Genomic DNA, 25,778 nt, shown 5'->3' on the forward strand with positions numbered 1-25,778 from the left:
ACAACGGTAGCAGATTTTGTTGTTGCCAAAACCTCAGAGATCTTTAGTGTCATATACATGTGAGAAACTGCTCACTTTGATACAAGTGTTACCAATGTCAAAACATATTTCAAACTTCTTACTTATTACTCAGTTACACAGTACTTCACACTTGGGCATTAGGCAGTTGCAGTGGGTCAGAGGAAGAGAGAAAGAACAGTGCGTATGAAAGTTTAAAAGCTGTACTTGCAGAAGGTCACCACTTTGTACAATCAGAATTGTGGCCCAGATTTTCTTGTGGCATCGATTGCTGATGCCGGTATTGTGCAAGTGTGCTTTTCCTCCCTTAAAATAAGAGGTCAGGTTGGTGATGTTTTGTTGTTAGATGTTGCACGTTTTCTTTCCAAATGCGAACTTTACTTATGAGAATTAAACACAGATGTTACATGTGTGCTAATGAGCCCGGTTTGCTAATGAGCAGTTCAACATGAGATGTCACACCTTAAATAGCTCGCCTGACATTCTAGCTGCAGACATTCTACAGGCTAGTTAAATATAGATGTTACTTTTGCTATATGTAACCCTTGACTTTACCAGTGATGTTAACATGATGACTGGAAAAGAGTCTGGCAGTTTTGGCGGTGGGGTTAGTCTTATAGAGACTGACTTAAAGATGTTTGCTGATTTCATAATTTACATGTTGCACTGTGTGCAAATATGATAATGTGATTTGTAAAATATGCTGAAGGTTAATACATTATGAAAATTGGTAGAACCTTCTTATGCGTCACTGTGGCGATTACCCTACTTACGAATGTGGTTGCAATATTGAAAATTATTTTACACTGTTATTATTTTATACAAAATCTTAATTAGTAGCTTAATTGTTAAGGGGGTATCATTGGATTCATAAAATATAGGGTTACAAAAGTATTGTCATAGTTCAGAATCTAACAAACACAGAGGAAAAATCTACACAGAAAGTATGATGGTACAGAACTTTTAGTATTAATTATCTCGTCCTCAGGGGCTCAACGTTTGTTTGCTGCATACGGGCTTGGTGACCTTGGGGTTCCTGAACTGCAACAGGGATAGGAAAGTGTATGAGTCACTAAAGCCCAGAATGTTAAGAAAAGGATTGATTGCTGGGCTTCAGAAGTTGGTATCTTTTCATCTTGACTTTGTCTACTGAAGTTGCCTGGGTATATTGCAGCAGACTTTTGTCACCTTAAAGTTAGACATTATGTCCCAAGTCCAATGCACTGCTTCAAATGCCAGCACTCAGCTACTACAGCACTATGGGTTTTAATGATGGGGCTACCTGTGGTAGGTGTGGTGCCACAGTCCACAAACATCATTTTCAATGCTTTGCACTGCTCAAGTGTGTTAACTGCTCCCAGGCCCATCCAGTTTGGGGCAGGCACTCTCCTGTCTTCGCTGAAGAAAAGGTGATGCAGAAAATAAGCCACTCAACATATCTCATACTCTGATGCAAAGAAGGAATTAGGGCCACACACCACCAAGTTTTGTGAAATATTTTGCCTTGGCATTGAAGCAGTGTGTCACCAAGATCAGTATTAGCACTCAGACTATGACAGTTGAGCAGGGCAAATCTACCTGCACCTGTAAATGCAGCTGCCAGTCTGTGCCACTGGTCCTGCGCAGACCAGCCTTCCTATTGCTGAAGCACTGGAAGTTTTCAAACGTAATGTCAGCCTAGATAGCAAACCTTCACGGCAGACATTGTAAGAGATTGAGCAGGGTGTTTCTGTTACATTGACCTTGCCACCAACCCCGAAATCCAAGCTGGGGATAAAGACCGAGCCCTCACACACGCTGGCACATTCAGAAGTGGTTGATGACTTGAGTGCAAGTGACCACTTTCCATTATGGATTCATCTGCCAGATGTAGTGGTGCCCTAAGACATCAGCTATGATGGATGCTGCACACTGCACACTGGACACTTTACAGCCAACTCGTTGTGTTTGAATGCAAAGACAACATCCAGGAACGTGTGGGTCATATTACCCAAATGATACATCATGCTGCTGAAGTATCCATTCCGTGGTCTTCAGGCCAGCTGGAAAGGCAAACTGTCCCTTGGTGGAGCAACGAATGTGAATTGCAGTCACGTCCAGGCAGGCATCTCTGGCTCGGTTCAAGTGCCAGCCTACGGGAGAGAACCCTGCAGCCGTTCAGGTAGTGAATGCAAAATGTCACTGAATTATTAAAGATAGCTAAAAGAGAGCATGGCAACAGTTCCTGACCACCTAAAACCATAAAACTAGAAGTGCAGTTGTATGGGAAACCACAGGAGGATTCTTGATAGAGGAGGGTAGTGCCCAGCGTCTGCTGTAGAGAGGACTGGACGTCTCCAGACCACTCTGAGACACTGCCCGAACCATGACAGCTCATTTTGCCACAGTTACCACTACTGCCAGTCATGATCCATCTTTCTGGTGCCGCAGAGTGGGTGTAGAGATGGGCAATTGGGACTTCCTGTCCACCACTGATAAAGAGTACAGTTGCCTCTTTTTCCATGTGGGAGCTGGATTCTGCACTGTTTGCAGCATGTGACTCATCTCCTGGTCATGATAGGATCAATTATAGTGTGCTGTGGCATTTCACAGGGTGAAGCAAAAAAATCCTACTCACCCTTTGTAAATGTCATTTGGGCATCAGGTCAGTTTCCTGACTTGTGGCGAGAGGCATTTTAATTTCTTTTTTAAAACCCAGGGAAGTTCACACATGCCAGAGTGGTTATCATAGTGTTACCCTCACTAGCTGCATGGGGAAGACCTTGGAGTAGATGGGTAGCTGCTGCCTTGTTTGGGTCCTAGAATTCAGGCAGCTCGTAAGTCACTTCCAGTGTGCATTCAGGTCTCACTCCACCTTTGATAACCTGGCCTTCTTGGAGATAGCTATACAAAAAGCTTTTCTGCACTGGCATCACTTCCTTGGTATATTTTTTTACACCAAAAAGGCCTACGATACTACTTAGAGGCATCTTATCCTTGGGCAGCTTCACAAAAGGTGTTTTTATGGTTGTCTTCCCACATATAGCCGGTCCTTCCTGTTGTCATGCTAGTTGACAACATGCTGTCTAATTGCTTTGAGCAGGAGAATTGTGTTTCTCAAGGAAGTGTTTGAAGCGTGTCTGTCTTTGCCATAGCTATTAATAATATTATGTCAGTAGTTAAATGTCTTGGCCAGTGTTCTTTGTCGATGCTTCTCCAGCTTTCATTCCTCTTTAAGCCTTGCAATGACAACATGTCAGATACAACTCTTTGATGATTGGATGAATGGGCAAAGAGGAGGGGTTCTCAGTTTTCAACTGAGAAGTCAGTGTGTATTCATTTTAACAGTTCCCGTTCTGTTTTAAACTTCACTTAGTTCACGATGAGGGACACTTCATTCTTAATTTTAAAGACATGGTGAGATTTCTGGGCCTCAGATCTGCCTAGAAATTAACATAGTTTCCACACCTGAAGGAGCTGAAAAGACCCACAATTTAATTCATGGGGGGCAGACAGGGCTTGCCTGCTCCGATCTTACAGAGCCTTCATGCAACCTCAGCTTGATTATGGGTGCACAGTGTATCTGTCTGCAAGACCATCTTATTTAAAGATGTTGGAGGGGATATACAACCATGTGAAGGGATCCGGCTGGCACGTGGGGCGTACCTAACAGGCCACATACTGAGCCCCTCTGCTAAGGCTGCTGAGCCACCACTTCACATCAGGTGATGACAGCTCATTGTGCACCAAGCATATAAAACTCTGTTCATGCTATATATGCCAGCATAAGCACTGCCTCCTATGGAAGGACTTTTTCGTAAATGCCGATGAGCGACAAGGCTCTTTGGGATGTGTGCTAAGGATTGCCTGTTAGAGCCCAATTAAAATTAGTTCACTTCCAATTCCTTGTATGGCTTTCTTTCTTTATGTATGTGGTTCCCAAATTGTAGATTTGGCCCTTTTTCATATTTCATCACACACACACACACACACACACACACACACACACACACACATGATGCTAATGAAATGCACACATTTCATACACAGCACTAACCAAACACTACTGGATTCTTATGCACAAGACTACATTCAGCGTTACACATACAGTTATTGTAATCAGAGATGTGCTTACAATAGATGAAGCAGAATTTTGTGAAGGTTGCAATTAACCATTGTGACTGGGTCACTGGAGCCCTAAATACAAATTTTTAGTGTAATGTCATAGCGTAGCTGATAGCATATACACCAGATGTATGGAAGGTCATAGGCTCGAAGCTCGTTAAATAGAAAAATAGAACAAAACTTTTTATTTTTCTAAATCTAATCGGAGGAGTTTATTATTTTTATTCAGTTAATTTGCTGGAATGTATTTGTTTGTATTTCTAATACCCTGCTGCATCATTTTCATCACTGTATTGTTTTTTTATTTACTCTTCTTTTTCTTCATATTGTTCGTTTTTTCATTTTGAATCTGCTTGTCGCCTATACTCTGCAAGCAAGGGCCCACCAGGACTGCTCATCGCTTACAGTCACTGTGAGGATAGTTTCAGGTAACCAATGAGAGCCAGCAATTACACTTTGCTTTTATCGGTGAAACTGAAAATTTTCCATCTTGAGTTTTTTGAAGAGATTAGCCATGAACAAAGTGATGAGGCTTTTAGTTTAGTCACAGATTGTTGATCACCATTTCTTGGATGCATTGCACATCATGAGGTTGTGGTTAATTTAGGATATGAGTTTAAATTCAGGGCTACAAAATGCGGTCTGCCACAGTTCAGTCATTGGTCATTAGAAATCAGCTGTTGGTAGAGGACCTCCCATTCCCATCATGTCTAACAGTGACTGCTTCCAACATTGTTCTGCATTACACATTAGAAGCATTTGTGAAATGACCAGTCATGTGTGCACATGCGTCCGCGTGCGCTCTGCCTATAACCGAGCAGTAGCAGGCAGCGAATGTGGCAACATAATAGCAGCAAATGGCAGACGTCAACTATCAGTAATTGTAATCAGACTATAGATAGGTGTGACTGGTTTTAATGTTTTATACAAAGGTTGAAGCAGATCTCCGCCTTGGCTCCTGCAGAGGACGAGAATTATTTTAGATTTGACAAATTTTAAGAAAGATTTCCATCCCAATTTTACATTTCAGTCTCTGTTTTTTAACATTTTAGATAGGCATAGAAGTTTTACAGTTGTGCGTATACTCGTGGCTCCCAAGAAAGGCGATTCCCTTGGTTGTTCTGTCATCTTCCCCAATCGTGTCTTTAGGATTTGCCTTCGCAGTACCCATACTGTATTTTCTGCAGAGCGCCCTGTGATCTTGAAGGCACTGGACCAGATGAGGCATCTTCAGGGCAAACAATTCTCATCTGCTCAGATTCCCTCAATGCCCTACAATTGTTGTGGTACATGTACCCAGTAGAGAAATTGTTGCAGCTCATATGCAATCAACTGTACTTCTACATCTACATCTGCATTTATACTCAGCAAGCCACCCAACGGTGTGTGGTGTAGGGCACTTCACGTGCCACTGTCATTACCCCCTTTCCTGTTGCAGTCGCTTATGGTTCGCGGGAAGAACGACTGCCGGAAAGCCTCCGTGCGCGTTCGAATCTCTCTAATTTTACATTCGTGACTTCTGTTCAATACCTCATCCAGAAACGCACCCTCTCGAAACCTGGACAGCGAGCTACACCGCAATGCAGAGCGCCTCTCTTGCAGAGTCTGCCACTTGAGTTCGCTAAACATCTCTGTAACGCTATCCTGCAGCAGTGTGGGAAGAAAGCATCATACCTCTGGGTACTAGAGCACATGGAGGTTTGGTGAAATGAAGAGGCCGACAAAACCATGGAGGAGACCTGCAGGGAATGTACTGCTACAAAATGCACCATTATCTTGCAGGCTGTCATCTTGTTCGTGGGTCACAGATCCATACAGTTAGAGGAGGAGGAGGAGGAGGAGGAGGAGGAGTGGCTGGCAGTGATGGAAAATAACCTGCGATTAGTGAACTGAACTGTCTGGCTATATAGATCCTTGTGCTAGTTGCGCTGATGAGACAAGGTGGTTTTGATGTGCCTCCGCCTTAGGCACTCTCCCCTCACACATGGCTTTTTACTCCAACGAGAGGATCTCCCTGTCTATGATGCCTGTGGCATGCAAATAAGTGAGCGTCACATTTTAACTGAGTGCATCTTACTTCATGACAAATGGGCATAAGCAGATATAGGTGGGGTTCTGCCCTCTGTTTTATCTGATGACAAGATGATTGTGGTGAAACTTTTGAAACTTTGTGCTATGTCTGGACTCTGGCCTAAGCTTTTAGGTTGGAAATTTTAATGTGTTGTAGACTGGCTGGTTCACAGCCTTTTTTTCCAACAGCCAGCCACAGATTTCTGCTGTCTTCTTTTAATGCTTTCCACTGCTTTTGCTCAATTTTTTACCAAGTATTAGATGTGACATTGTTATTTTCATTGCTTTATATGTGAGTGTGTATGTTAAGGTTTTTCAAGATTTAATTTATGTTTTTATTTACAGCTCTCATTTTAGTCATGTTATGATTGTCCTCCACGATCATCTCAGTATATTTTATTATGGGTACTAAAGATCTTGCTGTTGTTCACCGTTCACTGATGAAATCAGTGCATTCAGTATAATGATATCGATAATAAATTTAAGTGTAACTCAGCCTAATTACTGACTTGAAGTACTTAGGTATGTGTTACATTTATATTATGTAGAAGAGTGTATGAAAAGTAAGTGGCATGGGAAGGTGTTATGGAGGGTCATGGCAAATGAGCCTCGAGAGAAGGTAGGGGGGTTACCTCACATCTGCTTCCCAGTCCACATGCCAACCTGATCTGACAGTCACGTTATATATCTTGGAGCAACTCTACATGCAAGCATTGTTATTGCTTCAATTTATTGATTCTACCACTGGTGCATGCAGTAGGAGTATGACCTGATGGCCCTTACCACTAGCCAGCATCACTAATTTCTAGGGCTTGTCTGGTAAATGAGGGGCTGATGACCTTGTAATTTGGCCCCTTGAAAACAGCCAATGAGCCTTCCTTACAATTGGTTTTGTGTAAATGTTCCACTTTTAATCATTCCATAGGCTTACTTCCAGATATGAAATGGTTGTAACTAATGCAAGTGGTTGTTCTGTAATCATATAATCAGACAATAATGGATCTTTTATCTATTTTTCACAGAGTGTTACATTTATGTAAATAAGTTATACACAACTGCAACCAGTCACTTTTTCAATAATAATGCTTTATTACATTAACCAGTTTTCGAACCCTTTCAGGTTCATCTTCAGATGATTTCGGGAGGATCCGGGAAGTTACATCATTACTGGTAGTAGCATAATGCTGGGTGCTGGTTTGTGACAGTATAAGCGGCTTTTTTCGTATCTGTCTGCCTCCATTTTGGTGTCCTGAACACTTTCACACGAACTATATTAGTTCACACTTTAACAGTGACATTTTACCAGCATCCAGCATGCGCTTTACAACTGTTAGTTGTAAAGCGCATGCTGGATGCTGGTAAAGTGTCACTGTTAAAGTGTGAACTAATATAGTTCGTGTGAAAGTGTTCAGGACACCAAAATGGAGGCAGACAAATATGAAAAAAGCTGCCTATACTGTCACAAACCAGCACCCAGCATTATGCTACTACCAGTAATGATGTAACTTCCCAGATCCTCCCGAAATCATCTGAAGATGAACCTGAAAGGGTTCAAAAACCGGTTAATGTAATAAAGCATTATTATTGAAAAAGTGACTGGTTGCAGTTGTGTATAACTTATTTACATTAATATACAGTCACGGTTCTAAAATATCCGTAATGGATAAGCATAATCTGTTACATTTATGTTGAGTGCAAATGCCAATCCAGAAGTACTGTAGTCTGTGTTGGGTGAGGTAGTTGTTTGCCTTCTTTATTTATTTCTTCCGTTGTTGTCCTCTGTGTCGACATACTGCGTTGCTATACTGGCTGAAAAATGGGCTGTGGAAGTCAAACACGGACTACTGTAAATGATGTAGCCAACAGGTGCACATTTGCATTTCACAGTTTTTTACTTTAACTATTCACAACTCCCCAGTATTACAGTGTCATATGTGGCCAGTGCACTATTGTTTAACTTTTGATAAGCCTTATTAATAGGTTGCAGGTGAACATCCACATATTGCTACAGTAGTTTACTATTGAACATCTACGAGCAGTAAAACCCTAACCGCAAAGTTCACAGTTCTTGAAGAATAGAAAAGTACATATGGAGCATACACTGTAATTCTTTTTACACACAGCCTAATTGTTTAACACTTATTCCACTGTTATGTTGACACATTGTCATTGTTTTAACCAACACAGGTTCATTGTCTGAAACGTGGCCGTGGACTGACTGTCTCGTGACCAAAAACCAGGCCCTTACATATCATCACAATAATAGGTGCTGAAACTACACATTGTTCGAAGTTAAATTTACAGAAATTACAATCAAAACTTAACTTATTAAATTAATAGACTAAATCGAAAAATTGCATCTTTTTAACAGTTTCTTCTATTGCAAGAGCTAGCCAAATTATTTGTTTAAATCATGAAATTAACAAATATAATTATGCAAACAATACTTTGGACAAAACTGTTAATTACTTCGGAATTAATTAAGAGCACGCTTTGCTAACATGTTTTTGAGTAGAGCTAAATAGATACTTTAATTTATTAGTATTTCATCTTCCAAATGTTTATGATTAGTACAGAATTTATATTTGTTTATACGTCAACAATAGAATTTAAGTTACGAAACAGTTACTAATTTCACCCTATGACAAAAGATACTAACTAGAAATAGTCAAAATAAATTAGACAATCAATTAAATACATAAAACTAAGCACAAAATTAGATCTGGTGTTATATTCTTTAAAATTGAGGGTCAGTCTTTCTCTTGTATGAAATTGCAGATTATACTCTTGTATGTTAATGGTAATTAGTTCAAAGTGAAAAAATGAATTTAAGGAGGCAGATGGCAAAACAAGAGGGGAATTAACATTATCCCAGTTTGCTTTGTTGCAAGGTGTGCGATTATTATGCACCGTATTGCACATTATGTTTTATACACTGACAAGATAGCAATGCCAGAATTTTTTTGTTATGTGGTTCTGTTTAGACAACATTGAGATGATAATGAAAAATAGTTCTCAATGTTTTGTGCATTGTTCGGCTACCTCCTATTTTCTTGTGTGCATGCGTGGCTTGGGAACCTGTTTCTATAACAGATTGTTGTAATACTGTTTTACTAATTTAATCAAATTTGTATGCAAATAATTGTGCGCTCCATCCCCATTGTCAACATAAAAAGAAAAATCATTTAAAAAGAAAGATGATGAGACTTACCGAACAAAAGCGCTGGCAGGTCGATAGACACACAAACAAACACAAACATACACACAAAATCTAGCTTTCGCAACCAACGGTTGCCTCGTCAGGAAAGAGGGAAGGAGAAGGAAAGACAAAAGGATATGGGTTTTAAGGGAGAGGGTAAGGAGTCATTCCAATCCCGGGAGCGGAAAGACTTACCTTAGGGGGAAAAAAGGACAGGTATACACTCGCACACACACACATATCCATCCATACATACAAGACACAAGCTTGTGTCTTGTATGTATGGATGGATATGTGTGTGTGTGCGAGTGTATACCTGTCCTTTTTTTCCCCCTAAGGTAAGTCTTTCCGCTCCCGGGATTGGAATGACTCCTTACCCTCTCCCTTAAAACCCATATCCTTTTGTCTTTCCTTCTCCTTCCCTCTTTCCTGACGAGGCAACCGTTGGTTGCGAAAGCTAGATTTTGTGTGTATGTTTGTGTTTGTTTGTGTGTCTGTCGACCTGCCAGCGCTTTTGTTCGGTAAGTCTCATCATCTTTCTTTTTAAATAATTTTTCCCACGTGGAATGTTTCCCTCTATTATATTCATAAAAAGAAAAATCTGTGTAAATATGTAACTGTTAGTTTTATACAGTAATTAATATACAGGGTGTTACAAAAAGGTACGGCCAAACTTTCAGGAAACATTCCTCACACACAAATAAGGAAAAGATGTTATGTGGACATTGTAATGGTCGCCTGGTCGTAGATATAGCTAATTGCTATAATCGCACTATTTCACTTCCATTTACGGAGCTTGTTAGCACTTGATGTTAGGTTGGCGCCATTAAAATGCATTGTGTTGTGGTAATCGCTGTTACTTGCTGGATCGCTGCTGTGTCTCGATGCTGATGCTGGCTCTAAATCTGGTTGTCTAGGGTTAAAAACATGAGGTCCCGTGTTTTTTATATGCTTTTGATGATAAAGAACGAGTGAAACCAACAAATATGTAAACTTCAAATATTTATTACTCTGGTGGCCATCTTAATTCCACTGTCCACCAAAGACCATGACACAAAGTAGTATTTCCGTTACATGTTCTTTGCATTGTTTATCCACCTCAAACAATAACACACAAACACACTTTACCAAAGTGACATTCCGACTGCCTCTCGACCCTTCTTGTTGCTCATATTTGTAACATTGTCAAAGAACTACTAGAAAGATATATAGTTTATAAGTCACATGTTCATCTGTTATCATAATTTGTGCAGAAAAGTTATTAATTTGCATCGAGTGACATAATTTAACATGTTATTAAAATGACCGACAAGATTTGTTGACTTGGCAGAATAATTCTTTGTTACAAAAAGGCCGGTTTTTAGAAGTTTGTCAATTGACTTCTCTAATTTGCATAAATAAGTAAATAACATGAATTATTAAGAATTAATTTGGTTTTCGTCTAAAATAGGATTGATTACGTGAATACTGAGTGAAAACGCTCCTAGTGAACAAATAGGTTTCACTGGGTGATTTTTATTTAAGGAGATCCAAAATACCTAAGTTGGCCACTATTTTTCGTACTTCATATTAATTATTTAAGATGAACTTAGTGTTTTTACATGATGAAATTTGCTGTATCAGTGATCAAGTGATATAAACTTTTGTGTGGGTCAGTTACTCAGTATAATTTAATGGTTTGACTGTTTATGCAGACATGTTATGCAATCATTGTTAACATACACAATAACTTTTCTATAATCATAAAAACTCGTTAAACTGGTTGAGTTTGGAGGGTATCACATACTTCGGCACAGTAAAGCCTTTAATATGTTCCGTTACAACATGTGTCCGGAAACGCTTAATTTCCATGTTAGAGCTCATTTTAGTTTCGTCGCGTGATCAAATTGTAAATTTTCACAATCAACGTGTGGGCTGACGAGAATCCGCACGCAATTGTGCAATCACGCCATCAACACAGATTTTCTGTGAACGTTTGGGCAGTCATTGTTGGTGATGTCTTGATTGGGCCCCATGTTCTTCCACCTATGCTCAATGGAGCACGTTGTTATGATTTCATACGGGATACTCTACCTGTGCTGCTAGAACATGTGCCTTTACAAGTACGGCACAACATGTGGTTCATGCACGATGGAGCTCCTGCACATTTCAGTCGAAGTGTTCGTACGATTGGTAGAGGCGGACCAGTTCCATGGCCTCCACACTGTCCTGACCTCAACCCTCTTGACTTTCATTTATGAGGGCATTTGTAAGCTCTTGTCTACGCAACCCCGGTACCAAATTTAGAGACTCTTCGTGCTCGTATTGTGACGGCTGTGATACAATACGCCATTCTCCAGGGCTGCATCAGCGCATCAGGGATTCCATGCGACGGAGGGTGGATGCATGTATCCTCGCTAACTGAGGACATTTTGAACATTTCCTGTAACAAAGTGTTTGAAGTCACGCTGGTATGTTCTGTTGCTGTGTGTTTCCATTCCATAATTAATGTGATTTGAAGAGAAGTAATAAAATGAGCTCTAACATGGAAAGTAAGCGTTTCCAGACACATGTCCACATGACGTATTTTCTTTCTTTGTGTGTGAGGAATGTTTCCTGAAAGTTTGGCCTTACCTTTTTGTAACACCCTGTATAATTCTAGTTTTATAATAGTTCTTACAACACTACCATTTAATAATTTTTGGTCATATCATTTGTATTGTTACACATGTTTAGGAATGTAATTTAATTTTTTAGGACATTGCGGTATTTGGAAGATGTTGCTGTTTTGTGTGCCAAACAACTAGCATCTGGTGAACTAAAAGTGAATCGTTCCCCAAAAGCTCTTCCAGATAAACTGCTTGCTTTTGGACTGAAATATAATTGGGTCAGAGACCAGATATTTGGTCGAGCAAAAAATCAAGTCATGAAGATGACAGGAGGCTTATATCCTGCCCCTCTGAAGGTAAGACAGTCTTTTATGTGACAGTTCTAAGCTGTGTATTCTGTTATTGCTTGTAGTTTTGGAATGTAGATACTTTGAAAACAGTTTATTCCATTGCAGCACCAGTTGCACCAAAATTTCTCCAAGACTGGTTTCAGTCCTAAGACTATCCTAAAGTGTTCACTATAAAATACAAACAAGAAACATCTTAAAATAAGGATTTGGAGGTCAGTGCCTGGGCATCAAATTCCTACAGTAATATGATAGTTAAAAAAAAAAAAAAAAAAAAAAAACACTTTTGGTTTCCAAGCAGGGCTATATAAGGAGTTCTTCAATGGCTCAATGCATAATGTAATTGCGCAGTTGTCATAAAGACATAGGTTTGAATCATGCTAGTTACTTACTTTTCTGCTTTTTTAAATTCCATGTTTCGTACCAAATGGAAATGTTAATTAACAATTATGGAATCAATTTTTTAATAAAAACGAAATTATCTTATTTTTAGTGCTATTCACATGAAAATTCAAGTATTCACAATAAATTAAAATTTAGTGCAAAAATTAGAAATATCAGATATGTCCAGTAATTAAAAATAAAAATATTTTTATTTATTTAAAAAAATAGTATTTGGTAGTAAACTTGGATTTGCAAAAGTTTGCCATTAGCGAGCTTGAAACCAGCGAATATATAGTGGCAGTTCTGTTATGCTAAGCTCTGAGCTTCGGACAAATTTGTATAACTTCACAGTTGTTTTGTACTTGGCACTGCATGGAAATCTAAAGTTCAAAGGCAATTTTTTCAAGTTGTTTCGAGAATTGCATATATTGCTGTAGGAAATTGATATTGGGCACTGATGTTCAAATCCTGTATTCGTGAAGAAAATCTAAGAGGGCCATTTCATAAGGTCCCCTTGTAAATCATAAAGACAAATGATGATACAGGAATATACATAAATAGATACAGTGTTACAAAATAATCATGAAAGTAGTAGACCTACATGTTAAATTAACACGATCCATATTACATGTGATGATTGGCAGACGATGTTAAGTGTTTTTTCCTTCGCTCTTAGGGGCTTCCAAGTTTCCTGACTTACACAAATTTGGCAAGGATAAATAACAATTAATGAAATGTGCTGAAGGAAACATGTGAGGTGGCTTGCTTGATATTTATTCCTAAAGATGAACTACTACAAATGGTTCAAATGGTTCTGAGCACTATGGGACTTAACTGCTGGGGTCATCAGTCCCCTAGAACTTAGAACTACTTAAACCTAACTAACCTAAGGACATCACACACATCCATGCCCGAGGCAGGATTCGAACCTGCGACCATAGCGGTCACGCGGTTCCAGACTGTAGCGCCTAGAACCGCACGGCCACTCCGGCCGGCGAACTACTACAACAAAATATAATTAACCTGTATTCTTGGAATTAAGGGTAGACCTCTCTCATGGTGGAGTCTTTTAAACAGGGCAAAGCAATTTGCTGGTTACAGTGTGTGGTGGGCAACGTCTGGTGACTCGAATAAACGAACACTGGAAGAAAGATGTTGCTGCAAGGTTTTGTTGGAACAACTTCGACAGGTGCAATATGGACACCAAAAGACAAGACAATCGGGGTGAAGATGGGCTTGCTTAGTGGTGAAGGGAGCCAGCACGTATAGACGAAAGAAACACATTTCTGGATGAATTGGCAATGAAGGAATACCAAAGCAAGTGAGAAAGAAATGGTAATGTAAGCCAACTGGTGCTTCTGGCACTCACTAGACAACACTGTACAGAACACACTTCACTGCACTACTCCAGGTGCTGATACTGGGGATATGAATCAGATGTCTGGCCATGGACTTTGCAGTACTGTGACTAAAATTCTTTGAGGAAAGGGTGTACTGAGTGGTATAGCATGATATGCTGTTGCTCACAAGCTAAGCAGGTAGAGTCGAGCACACAAATAATACAAGATGTTATTCAGGGTCAGAGGCTCATTTACATTGAAACACAGAAAAGGTACTTTGAAAGGTGATAAGGGACTTGTTCTTTGTTCAGTGGGAACTATATACATAATTATGGATTTAAAGTTATTCAAGAATGTCCATTAAGGCACCTTTTCCCATTTTATGCAAAATGGTGTGGTGGTACAAATAACTTTTGGACTGCAGCTAGGTGACATCTTTGACAACTGCCGATTTTTGACAGGTGCACACCCTGTCACTTCAGAGGCACAAATAAAACAAGGCAGTGCTGTCTGAGGTAATTTAAAACCTATATCTGCAGGGCATATCCGGACCACCACATAACCCAAGATGACCAATGTTGGATGTTATAGGTAATGAATATTAATAACCAATGTGTGGGGTAGCATTAACTCTGTCCACCTGTGTCAAGGAAGAGAGCAGATATCAGGATTTCATGCAGAATTTAGGCAAAGACCTTCATCTCTATCAGTAAGGTTGGCTACTTATTAAGTTTCAACACTAACCCACTAGCTGGAAGTCAATATCAGAATCTCCATGTCATATTCCATAGGATGACTGGTGCCAAAGCAGTATCCTGCAAAGCACATTTGCTCAATTACTGTAAGCATGTGTCTGACCAAAATATCACATGCCACAACTGTGAGGAATGTGATGACACCTGCTTTGCACAGATAGAGATCATCGTTTATGATTAATAAAAAGGGCACTGGTCTTAGATGGTGGTTGAAAAACGTATTTCACATCACATTTCCACAAAATACAGCCAATCCTGTTGAAAATGCTCGCTGTGTGTGGCAAAAATGTCATAGACAATGGTACCTCCTTAGTATTGTCATCACTCACCTGGTACACGGTTGGCCATTATTGCAACACGTCTGCTCTGTCTTTCACTGTAACCATTCTGATGAAAGGTGACTTTGAGATGTGCTAATTCAGCTGACAAACTTTAAGTGTCAGAGTTGACTTGAGCTCTGTAAACAAAGGTATCAATGCACCATTATTCCTATTCCATACCATAGAATGCACCTTAAGTGGTGGGATTTTCTGCTTCAGCACACATTTTAACAAGTCACAGAAAGTAAAGTAGTCAAAGATATACCATAGACTACACCGCTGGATGCATGCTAAGTGTAGAAATATTGGGCACCAAGATCGTGGCCCATTGTCACGATAGACCAAAACATTCATTACTTCCAGGATAATCATTGTATGTAGTTCATCCATCCTTGGAATTGAGACTGTCGACAGTTTTTGCATGTTCTTGATGTAGGTACTGGAAAGATATTGCTCCCGGGAATTCAAAGACCATTTCAAAATGTCTACAGTAGTTCCTCAAACTAGACCAGGTATACAAAAAGAAGCAAGCAGGGAACTTAGTTTTTAAATTTAGATATAGAAGATTTAATAAAATATTATTTACTTATGAAAACATGATAACTTATATTTTCTTCTCATGCAGTAAAGTTTGTCTGATGGCTCTTGAGGGATGAGTGCAATGTATGTTCTAATGTAAGAAGGCTATTTTTTATGTGATATAATTACAGTCTAACAGTTTTCAGACTTTTTTACTTTACTTGTACTTTCTTCTTGCTAAATTTCATGATTCTGTGTCGATAGGAAGTACTCTGTTGGTTTCAATGAGTGTGATTTCGAGTCTCAAAATATGTGATATAAATGGCCATATCTTTTGATTACATTGACTTAGAAGCTTAAAATTTTTATGCACCAAGGGACCTTAGACCTTAGTTTGTGACATAAGTTTGAACTGGATGCGCCAATCTGTTCAAGAGAAAAATGGGTTGTGACAGACAGATGAAAAAATTACAGAAAAAGTTTTTCATGTTTACAGATTAACAATTTTCTATTTTTTCCCCTTTACTTGCACTTTGAAACTTTGGTTCTTGCCAAATTCATGATCCTAGGTCAATGGGAAGTACCCTATAGGGTTTGAAGAGGTGAGTTTATGAGTATCAAAATATTTGACATAAATAGCCGTATGTTGTGATTAAATTGATATACAAGCTTAAAATATTTATGCTGCCAAGGGACTATAGACTTTAATGTGTGTGTAAATTTGAACTTGATACGTCTACCTGCTCCTGAGAAAAAGGGCTCTTAACAATCGGACGGGTGGACGGACAGACGGACGGACAACAAAGAAATCTTATCCTTTTTTACAGGCAGAGACACGGAACACTAAAAAGTAAGTTAAAATCAGTACATGTTGAAATAGGTTTGATATTAAACTCACAACCATAACAAATTGAATAGAGGAACACGAGTAAAGAGACAGACCACATTAAAACTTAATAAAATGTGTCATTCAGATGCAATCCCTCTAAAAAGTCAACATAAGAAATCTCGCGAGTTCTCAATGTGATGCTCATACCGACCTCTTAGTGGGCTCAACACACTAGTAAGGTGTTTTGCTACATGATATGTTAGGGCACCAATATTACTCACATTAGGCCCAAGAGGAATGGCTTTTTTGTGGATCTTTGGAAGGACTTAGACTCTAGGAGGTTGGGAGGGGGGGGGGGGGGGGGGAGAGGACACATCACATTAAATTAAGACTTCTTATCATCTCCTATGAAGAGGAACTTTCCTGCAAAAGATTTCATTTTAATGCTTTTGGCAGGGTCATCATCAATCCTGTAATACTGTAAATCAGATTGTAAACACTGTATCTTTTGAATGTAACCCTGCTTGTCCAATACCACTGTAGCATTGCCTGTGACCGAGGGTATAACAACAGTACCCAGATCCATTATGAGTGAATGTAAAGCAGCCTTCTCAACTGCTATTACATTACTCTTGGATGAACATGCCCAAGTCAACTCATGACTTGCTTTTCTCCTAACTTCCTCCCAAGCATCAGGAGGTAGTTGAAAAATGGTTTGTTCAACGGAACTTGTAAAATCAACAACTGATAAAAGCTTGGACATTGGTACAAACTGTAAACCTTCTCGTAGGATGGATACAGTTGTGTCCTAAAAAGCTTTCTCAGAGATTGATCACAGAACATTGAGATAGAGTTTTAGATGCCCATCCACACAACATTCAAACTTCTGTGAATGCTGGGCATTTAAAGAATGAAATTTCCACTTACCGTGACCATGAAGCACCATCTAATCAGTCCCAAGAAAATTTCAAAAATTTTTGAAGCAGTCATTAAATAAAGCCAAAATAATTCCCTGGAATGAGTGTAATGGAACCTTTCGTGAATAAGAGCTAAATGAGTACATTGTTGAATGCAGTTGGCAGTGGGATAATTAATGATGCACAACTTCGGAGCAATATTGTCATATAGAAGAAGGTGTAATTAGATGAATGACAAACACTAACTTCACTTAATGAAAGTTTCACCATCACTTGCACATACAAGAGCACAGAGGGAACTGCCTCCGGCCAGAACACATATGGTATATATACAGTTACAGAACATTCTAGTAAAGTGATTCTTCCCATTTGTGGATACTTCTAGAATGTACTCGAACCAAATACAGAAATTAAAATTTTACGTTCAGGTGAGTTTTGAACTCGTGACCCTCCATGCAACACTCTATTATCGTAACCACTACACCACGGTTTCTGTGACATTGCTACCTCCTTAAGAGAACAACGTCTTGGTGTTACGTCCTCCTAGTCTGGGAATGGGTCATCGGTCCTGCATAATCCGACTCCCAATGACTGATGTTCACCCTGGCAGTGATCTTCTTGGAACTTCCTTCGCCACAGTGCTCTTCATCACCTTTCCACTTGTTGCCCGTTGTTGGAGCTTTGAATTTACCCTGGGTTGCAGGATCCTTATAGGGCTGCATTTGAAGGATGTGGATAGTATCTCTGATCTCTCGTCTTCTTGTGTCAGGGTCGAAATCTCCAACTTCATAAGAAACATCAGACAACTGTTTTACAACCTTATAAGGTCCAAAGTAGCGTCTGAGGAGCTTCTCATAGAGACCAACCTTCCAAACAGGAGTAAAGATCCAGACGAGGTCACCAGGCTGGTAGACAACAGGGCGGTGGCTCGTGTCTTACCTTCAACGATCATTTTCTTGAGCTTGCAGCGTGCAGAGTCGAGCTAACTGCTGAGCTTGCTCAGCTCTGGTTAACACCTGGCCGATGTAGTCATCGTCCACGTCATCGGGATGTATTGGAAACAGTGTCCATCGTCGTAGTCACTCCACACCCATGCATCAGGAAAAATGGTATAAATCCTGTGGTGTCTTGTTTGGTGGTGTTGGAGGCAAACGTCATGAAAGGTAGCACCTCATCCCAGTTGCTCCGCTCAACATTGATGAACATTGATAGCATGTTGGCCAAAGTCTTATTAAGGTGCTAAGTAAGCCCATTAGTTTGTGGATGGTTTATCTCTGTCACAAGATTCGATGGAAAAACTTTCATTCGATCCGTAATTAATGACCTTGGGGTACCGTGTTTTAATACAATGTCTTCTATGATGAATTTGGCTACCTCTAATGCTTCGGCTGTTTTCACGGCTTTGGTAATGGCATAGTGTGTCAGATAATCAGTGCAATCAATAATCCATCTATTGCCACAAGCAGAAGTTGGAAATTGTCAGAGGAGAACAATCCCAACACGCTGGAAAGGCATTTTGGCTGGTGGCATTGGCACGAGTCGGCCAGGTGGTTTCTGAGGAACTGCCTTTCTCCCCTGGCACTCTGAACAGTGCGACACATAGTGACGGACACTCCTAAATACACCTGGCCATAACTCTCTTGCGGATCCTATTGTATGTCTTAATAAATCCTGAATGTCCGGTCTCAGGTGTGTCATGGAATGAATTTCTGTAGAACATGTAAGCACATGTTTAGGAATCGCTGGTAGCCACCTCTTTCCAAATGGATCAAAGTTTTTCTTGCAGAGTAATACATTAACTCCCTTAAATTGTCCTTCCACATCCTCTGACAGATTTATGACAAGCATAATTTGAGATATCTTGGCATCCTTCTTCTTCTCAGCAGAGAGATCCTGAAGTGCAGTGAGACAGTCACTATCTTCATCAAAGTCTTGATGGTCTTGTACAGGGTTTCTTGAGAGACAGTCAGCATCTTGGTGTTTTCTTCCACTTTTGTACACTATGGTAATGTCATACTCTTGAAGATGTAGTGCCCACCTGGCGAGTCGTCCTGTTGGATCCTTAAGACCTGTCAGCCAACAAAGTGAATGATGGCCTGTAACAACTGTGAATGGCATTCTATAGAGACTGTTGAAATTTGCACATTGCCCAGATCACAGCAAGACATTCTGTTTCTGTAGTTAAGTAGTTTGTCAGCTTTTGTAACTGTCCTAGAAGCATAGGCGATAACCTTCTCTTTTCCATCCGAAATTTGCACCAGAACAGCACCGATCCTATACCCACTGGCATCTGTGTGCTCTCTCATCCTACAGACAAAGTACAAGGTCAGTCGTCAGAGCTTTTCGCAGCACATCGAAAGAATCTTGTTGATCACCACCCCAGATAAATTTAGCATCGGCTTTTAATAACTCTTGGAGTGGCCTGGCTTTGATACAAAAGTCTTTGATAAAACGACGGTAACAAGAACATAATCCAAGGAAGCTTCTCACATCTCAAATACTTACAGGAATAGGAAAATCCATTATTGTCTCACCCTTTCTGGATTTCTGGCCGCACACCTTCGTTTGACGCAAGGCATCCAAGTATTTATGATTTTTTTGCTCCAAAGAGACACTTTCTTGGATTAAATTTCAGTCCGCCATGTTGGAGACACTTAAGAACTGCCATCAGTCTTCTTGTGTTCATCAAGTCTCTGAGAACACTATAATGTCATCTAAATAACAGAGGCACATCGTCCACTTCTGGTGATTTAGAAGATTATCCGTCATCCATTCAAAAGTTGCTGATGCATTGTGTTGTTGTTGTTGTTGTTGTTGTTGTTGTTGTTGTGGTCTTCAGTCCTGAGACTGGTTTGATGCAGCTCTCCATGCTACTCTATCCTGTGCAAGCTTCTTCATCTCCCAGTATCTACTGCAACCTACATCCTTCTGAATCTGCTTACTGCATTCATCTCTTGGTCTCCCTCTACGATTTTTACCCTCCACACTGTCCTCCAATGCTAAATTTGTGATCCCTTGATGCTTCAAAACATGTCCTACCAACCGATCCCTTCTTCTAATCAAGTTGTGCCACAAACTTCTCTTCTCCCCAATCCTATTCAATACCTCCTCATTAGTTACGTGATCTACCCACCTTATCTTCAGTATTCTTCTGTAGCACCACATTTCGAAAGCTTCTATTCTCTTCTTGTCCAAACTAGTTATCGTCCATGTTTCACTTCCATACATGGCTACACTCCATACTCCCTCAGACTTCAAGAAGAATATAATAATTCCAATCCCAAAGAAAGCAGGTGTTGACAGATGTGAAAATTACCGAACTATCAGTTTAATAAGTCACAGCTGCAAAATACTAACGCGAATTCTTTACAGACAAATGGAAAAACTGGTAGAAGCCGACCTCAGGGAAGATCAGTTTGGATTCCGTAGAAATGTTGGAACACGTGAGGCAATACTGACCTTACGACTTATCTTAGAAGAAAGATTAAGAAAAGGCAAACCTACGTTTCTAGCATTTGTAGACTTAGAGAAAGCTTTTGACAATGTTAACTGGAATACTCTCTTTCAAATTCTGAAGGTGGCAGTGGTAAAATACAGGGAGCGAAAGGCTATTTACAGTTTGTACAGAAACCAGATGGCAGTTATAAGAGTCGAGGGGCATGAAAGGGAAGCAGTGGTTGGGAAAGGAGTAAGACAGGGTTGTAGCCTCTCCCCGATGTTATCCAATCTGTATATTGAGCAAGCAGTAAAGGAAACAAAAGAAAAATTCGGAGTAGATATTAAAATTCATGGAGAAGAAGTAAAAACTTTGAGGTTCGCCGATGACATTGTAATTCTGTCAGAGACAGCAAAGGACTTGGAAGAGCAGTTGAACGGAATGGACAGTGTCTTGAAAGGAGGATATAAGATGAACATCAACAAAAGCAAAACGAGGATAATGGAATGTAGTCAAATTAAGTCGGGTGATGCTGAGGGAATTAGATTAGGAAATGAGACACTTAAAGTAGTAAAGGAGTTTTGCTATTTAGGGAGTAAAATAACCGATGATGGTCGAAGTAGAGAGGATATAAAATGTAGACTGGCAATGGCAAGGAAAGCGTTTCTCAAGAAGAGGAATTTGTTAACATCGAGTATTGATTTAAGTGTCAGGAAGTCGTTTCTGAAAGTATTTGTATGGAGTGTAGCTGATGCATTACACATACCAAATGGCACTACCTTAAACTCCTACAGGCCCTCAGGGGTGATGAATGTAGTTTTCTCACAATCAGCCTCATCTACTTGGATTTGTCAGTATCCCAAGTACATGTCCATGGTTGAGAAAAACTGAGACCCCTTCAGACAATCTAGTGTATCGTCAGTTCGTAGAAGAGGGTAAACATCCTTTTTAGTTAACTTATTAAGTTTCCTGTAATCAACACAAAAGCGTCAACTGCCATACTTCTTCTTGACGAGGAGCACTGGTGATGACCATGGGCTCTGCGAAGGCTGAATGATGTCATTCTTCATCACTTTCTCTACCTCGTCGCGAGTTATTCAACGTTCCGTTGCTGATACATGGTATGCTTTCTGGCTTATTAGTTGATGGTCTCCAGTGCCAATCCGGTGCTTGTCAATTTGTCTAACTTGCTCTTCACCTGTGGATTGAAGCATTCAGAGAACTCTTGAAGAATGGCAAGTAGCTTGTTCTGTTGTTCCTTAGTGAGATCTGGTGATAGTAGAGCTAGAAGATCTTGTCTTGTAGTGGTAACACTATTTTCGCCCACAGACTTGGCATGGGAGGTTTCTATGACACTCAGCTGTTTCAGCTGTTCTTCAATTAACAGCACATTGTTTGCTACGCACATGCGTCTTGGAAGGATCCTCCATTCTCAACGACAGTTAACTATCCACAATTCACTGAATCCGTTCCTAAATGAGACAACAGAGGCTGGGACGACCAAGTTATTCGTCAGTGGTATGCGCCTCTTACATTCCGCCGGCCGCGGTGGCCGTGCGGTTCTGGCGCTGCAGTCCGGAACCGCGAGGCTGCTATGGTCGCCGGTTCGAATCCTGCCTCGGGCATGGGTGTGTGTGATGTCCTTAGGTTGGTTAGGTTTAAGTAGCTCTAAGTTCTAGGGGACTTATGACCTAAGATGTTGAGTCCCATAGTGCTCAGAGCCATTTGAACCATTTCTTACATTCCACTACAAGATCCATGGGTTGATGCATGACATGACACAACAGTTACCTTTCTAGCACTGGCTGCAGGAATGATCACATCATCCAGCACACAGTCTCCACACACTCGGATGCGCATCTTCCTGTCCACAGTGTCTCATCTCGTCTAGCATAATCTTAGAGTGACCACAATCTATAGTTGCCTGAGAAGCTTTCAAAAAGTCCCATCAGAGAATGATGTCATGACTACACTCTTGTAAGACAAAGAATTCTAACAGCTGTATATGGCCACTTATACCCACACGAATGACACATCTTCCTGCAGGTTTTACATATTTCCCACTAGACACCTTCAGCCGATATGCAGATGTTTTGTTGTCGACGAATACGGTTTTCTGCAATTGGCGATGGTACTTCTCCAAAATGACTGAATATGATGCTCCAGAGACCACAAGAGCTCGGGCTGGTTGGCCTTCCATGAGGATATCGATGTAGTTTCCTATCATTTTTGTAGTGATCGACTGCGGAGGATTTTTAAATTAAAAATTAATTAATGTCACAAAAATTAAAAAAAAAAACAAGAATGACCATGAGAGTAGTTGTTTTTTTAATTTTTGTGACAGTGATTTTATATCAGCTGGTTTGCCTCATGTATTGTTATATCCAAATGGTTTATAAATGTTAATCTACATTCAGATCCGATGATGGCGCTTTTAGTGTGTTAAAACTGGTTATCCAGTAAACAGCATTTAAGCGATCTTGGCTTTTGAATTATTTCTACAATAGATTGCGATTTGTTGAATATGGCTCGAACTCTGGTTTCTCGCCATGTAAACGGTGGCTCTGTCACGGCCTTATGGGAGCCACTGTGTTGTTGATAATGTGCCCTATCACAAGTTCCAATACCCAGCATCTTCACCAGAATAAAGTCACACGGAAGAAGATGTAATTAGATGAATGAGGAACACTAACTTCACTTAACGAAAGTTTATTCAGCACTTGCACATACAAGAGCATGGAGCAAACAGCCTTCGGCCAGAACACATATGGTATATATAAAGTTACAGAACATTCCAGTACAATGGTTCTTGCCATTTGTGGATACTTCCAGAATGTAATTGAACGGAATAGAGAAATTAAAATTTGACAGTTCAGGTGAGTTTTGAACTCACGACTCTCCATGCAACAGTCTGGTATCATAACCACTACTTCAAGGTTTCTGAGACAATGTTACAGTCATGGAATCTCAACAGGAAGATAAAGCAAATTGCAATCTTACTATACTACTGCAGAATTTATGTGGTCTTTAAGGGGAGGAAATGTATTATTGCTTCTCACATTCTGTAATCAACCTTACGGAGCAACTCTGTTATTTGAACGTTGCTTTGGCACCAGTCGTCCTATGGAATGTAACAAATGGAGATTCTCGTTTGCGTTTCCAGCTGTTGGTTAGTGTTACTAGGGAAATTGTTGAAATTAAACTGATGAGCAACCTTAGATGTTAGCCATATTAGTTTTGTGTGTGTGTGTGTGTATGTGTATGTAGGTGCGTGCGCGGTTGCGTTGTCACATGTTGAAATATCAGCAGTTATTGAAGACTTAACCACCTCTGTTCCTGTAATTTATTTTAACATTTTATATGGCAGGAGAAATATAGCTTCACATGGCATGGTAAGGTTATTTTTTATGCTTGTGACATTATGCCTTTCTGTTCAGATGGTATGCAGAAAAAGATTTCTCAGTTGTGTTTTTGCAACAGATTTTGGTATGTTCTTTGTATATCATTTTACTCTTTCTGCCAGTCTTTTCAATGTAAGACATTTCACATTCAGTGTGCTGGTTTTTATATATGCCTGCTGCTTCGAAATTATTTCTTTAAGTGGTAATTTCTTTAAGTGGTGTAATTTTGTTTTTATCCAAGTTTAACATTAAATTTTTGAAACTGAGTGCTATGTCTATATGCTGTCTTCCGTAGAAAAGAAACGTGGCATGTTTTAAACGTTGTGTAGAATTATCCTTAAGCCGGTTTGCAGGACTCAGAGTATGCGATGTTCGTTTATATAATTTGTTTTTAACGTGACTTGAGCAATCTGCTCACCACTGCTTGACAGGAAGACCATTTTATCTACATTTACACCTATACTCAACAAACCATTGTGAAATGATGTACTTGTGGTTGCTCAGTTGAGTTTTTTTCTATTTTATGCACAGTATTTCAGCAACTGATGCAGTCATCTTCTTCATGTGTTGTGAGTTCTGTCATTATGTGTACTTGCTGCTTAAACTCCAACCATTATTGACTAATTCCAGGTAATGTGACTCATTGACATTGCAGCTATAGGACACTATGGCTTTTGTTGTTGTTGTCTTCGGTATTTTTGTTGTTTTGTGAAGTGCACAGTTTTGTTTATGAGAATTTAAATTTCAGTCCTGGTACCACTCTGAAATCTTAACAAAAGCCGACATGATATTTGTGCAACTTGTTTAAGATAGTGTTTTTTTCTTTATAGATAAACCCGTCATCTGCAAAAGTCTGAGGTGGCTATCAATACTGTCTGCCAAGACGTTTGTATAAAAATGAATCACAAAAGGTCCCAGCACAGTTACTGCGGGCACACAAAATGTCTCTGTCCAAGATAACATGCCGCATCTGCCCTACAAAGAAATCCTGAATTCAGTCACAGAATTTGCTTAATATCCCATGCAGTAGTACTTTCGATTATAAGCACAGATAACTTGCTGAGTCAAATGATTATCAGAAGTCAAGAAATGTAGCATCTACCTGAGTGCCTCGATTCATGGCTTTCAGGATGCCATATGAGAATGGTACAAAGTGAATTTAGCATGACCGATGTTTTCGGGGAGCCATACTGGTTGGCACAGGATTTGTTAGAAGATTCTCCAATAATCAGATGCCAAGGATATTGGACAGTAGTCAGTGGACCACTTCTGCTTCCCTTCTTGTAGATCAGTGACTCCTGTGCTTCCTTCCAAGTATTAGACACATTTGTTTCTTTGAGGTATTTATGATACATTATGGTTAAGAGTGACTGCTCAACTTCAGATTCTGTATAAAATCTGCTAGGGATTCCATTGGGCCCTGGAGGTTCACTAAGTTTTAGAGATTTCAGCATTTTCTTTTCACCACCAACAACATTAACATCAAAATCATCTCTCTTTACAGTAATGTAACAAATAAGCAGTGGCAATACTGTTTGTAAAGGGGTGTTT

At 39.9% G+C, this 25,778-nt stretch overlaps 1 protein-coding gene across 1 annotated transcript in view; it reads left to right on the forward strand.

The window, feature by feature from the left end:
* Positions 1-25,778, forward strand: part of LOC126190706 (trifunctional enzyme subunit alpha, mitochondrial) — a 157,446-nt gene that overhangs the window by 62,910 nt on the left and 68,758 nt on the right. Inside the window, exon 5 of the mRNA XM_049931175.1 lies at positions 12,128-12,335. Within this exon, the coding sequence (XP_049787132.1) occupies positions 12,128-12,335 (208 nt within the window). The remainder of the gene's footprint in view (positions 1-12,127; positions 12,336-25,778) is intronic.

The sequence above is a fragment of the Schistocerca cancellata genome, chromosome 6 (genome assembly GCF_023864275.1).
Source record: "Schistocerca cancellata isolate TAMUIC-IGC-003103 chromosome 6, iqSchCanc2.1, whole genome shotgun sequence".
NCBI lineage: Eukaryota > Metazoa > Arthropoda > Insecta > Orthoptera > Acrididae > Schistocerca > Schistocerca cancellata.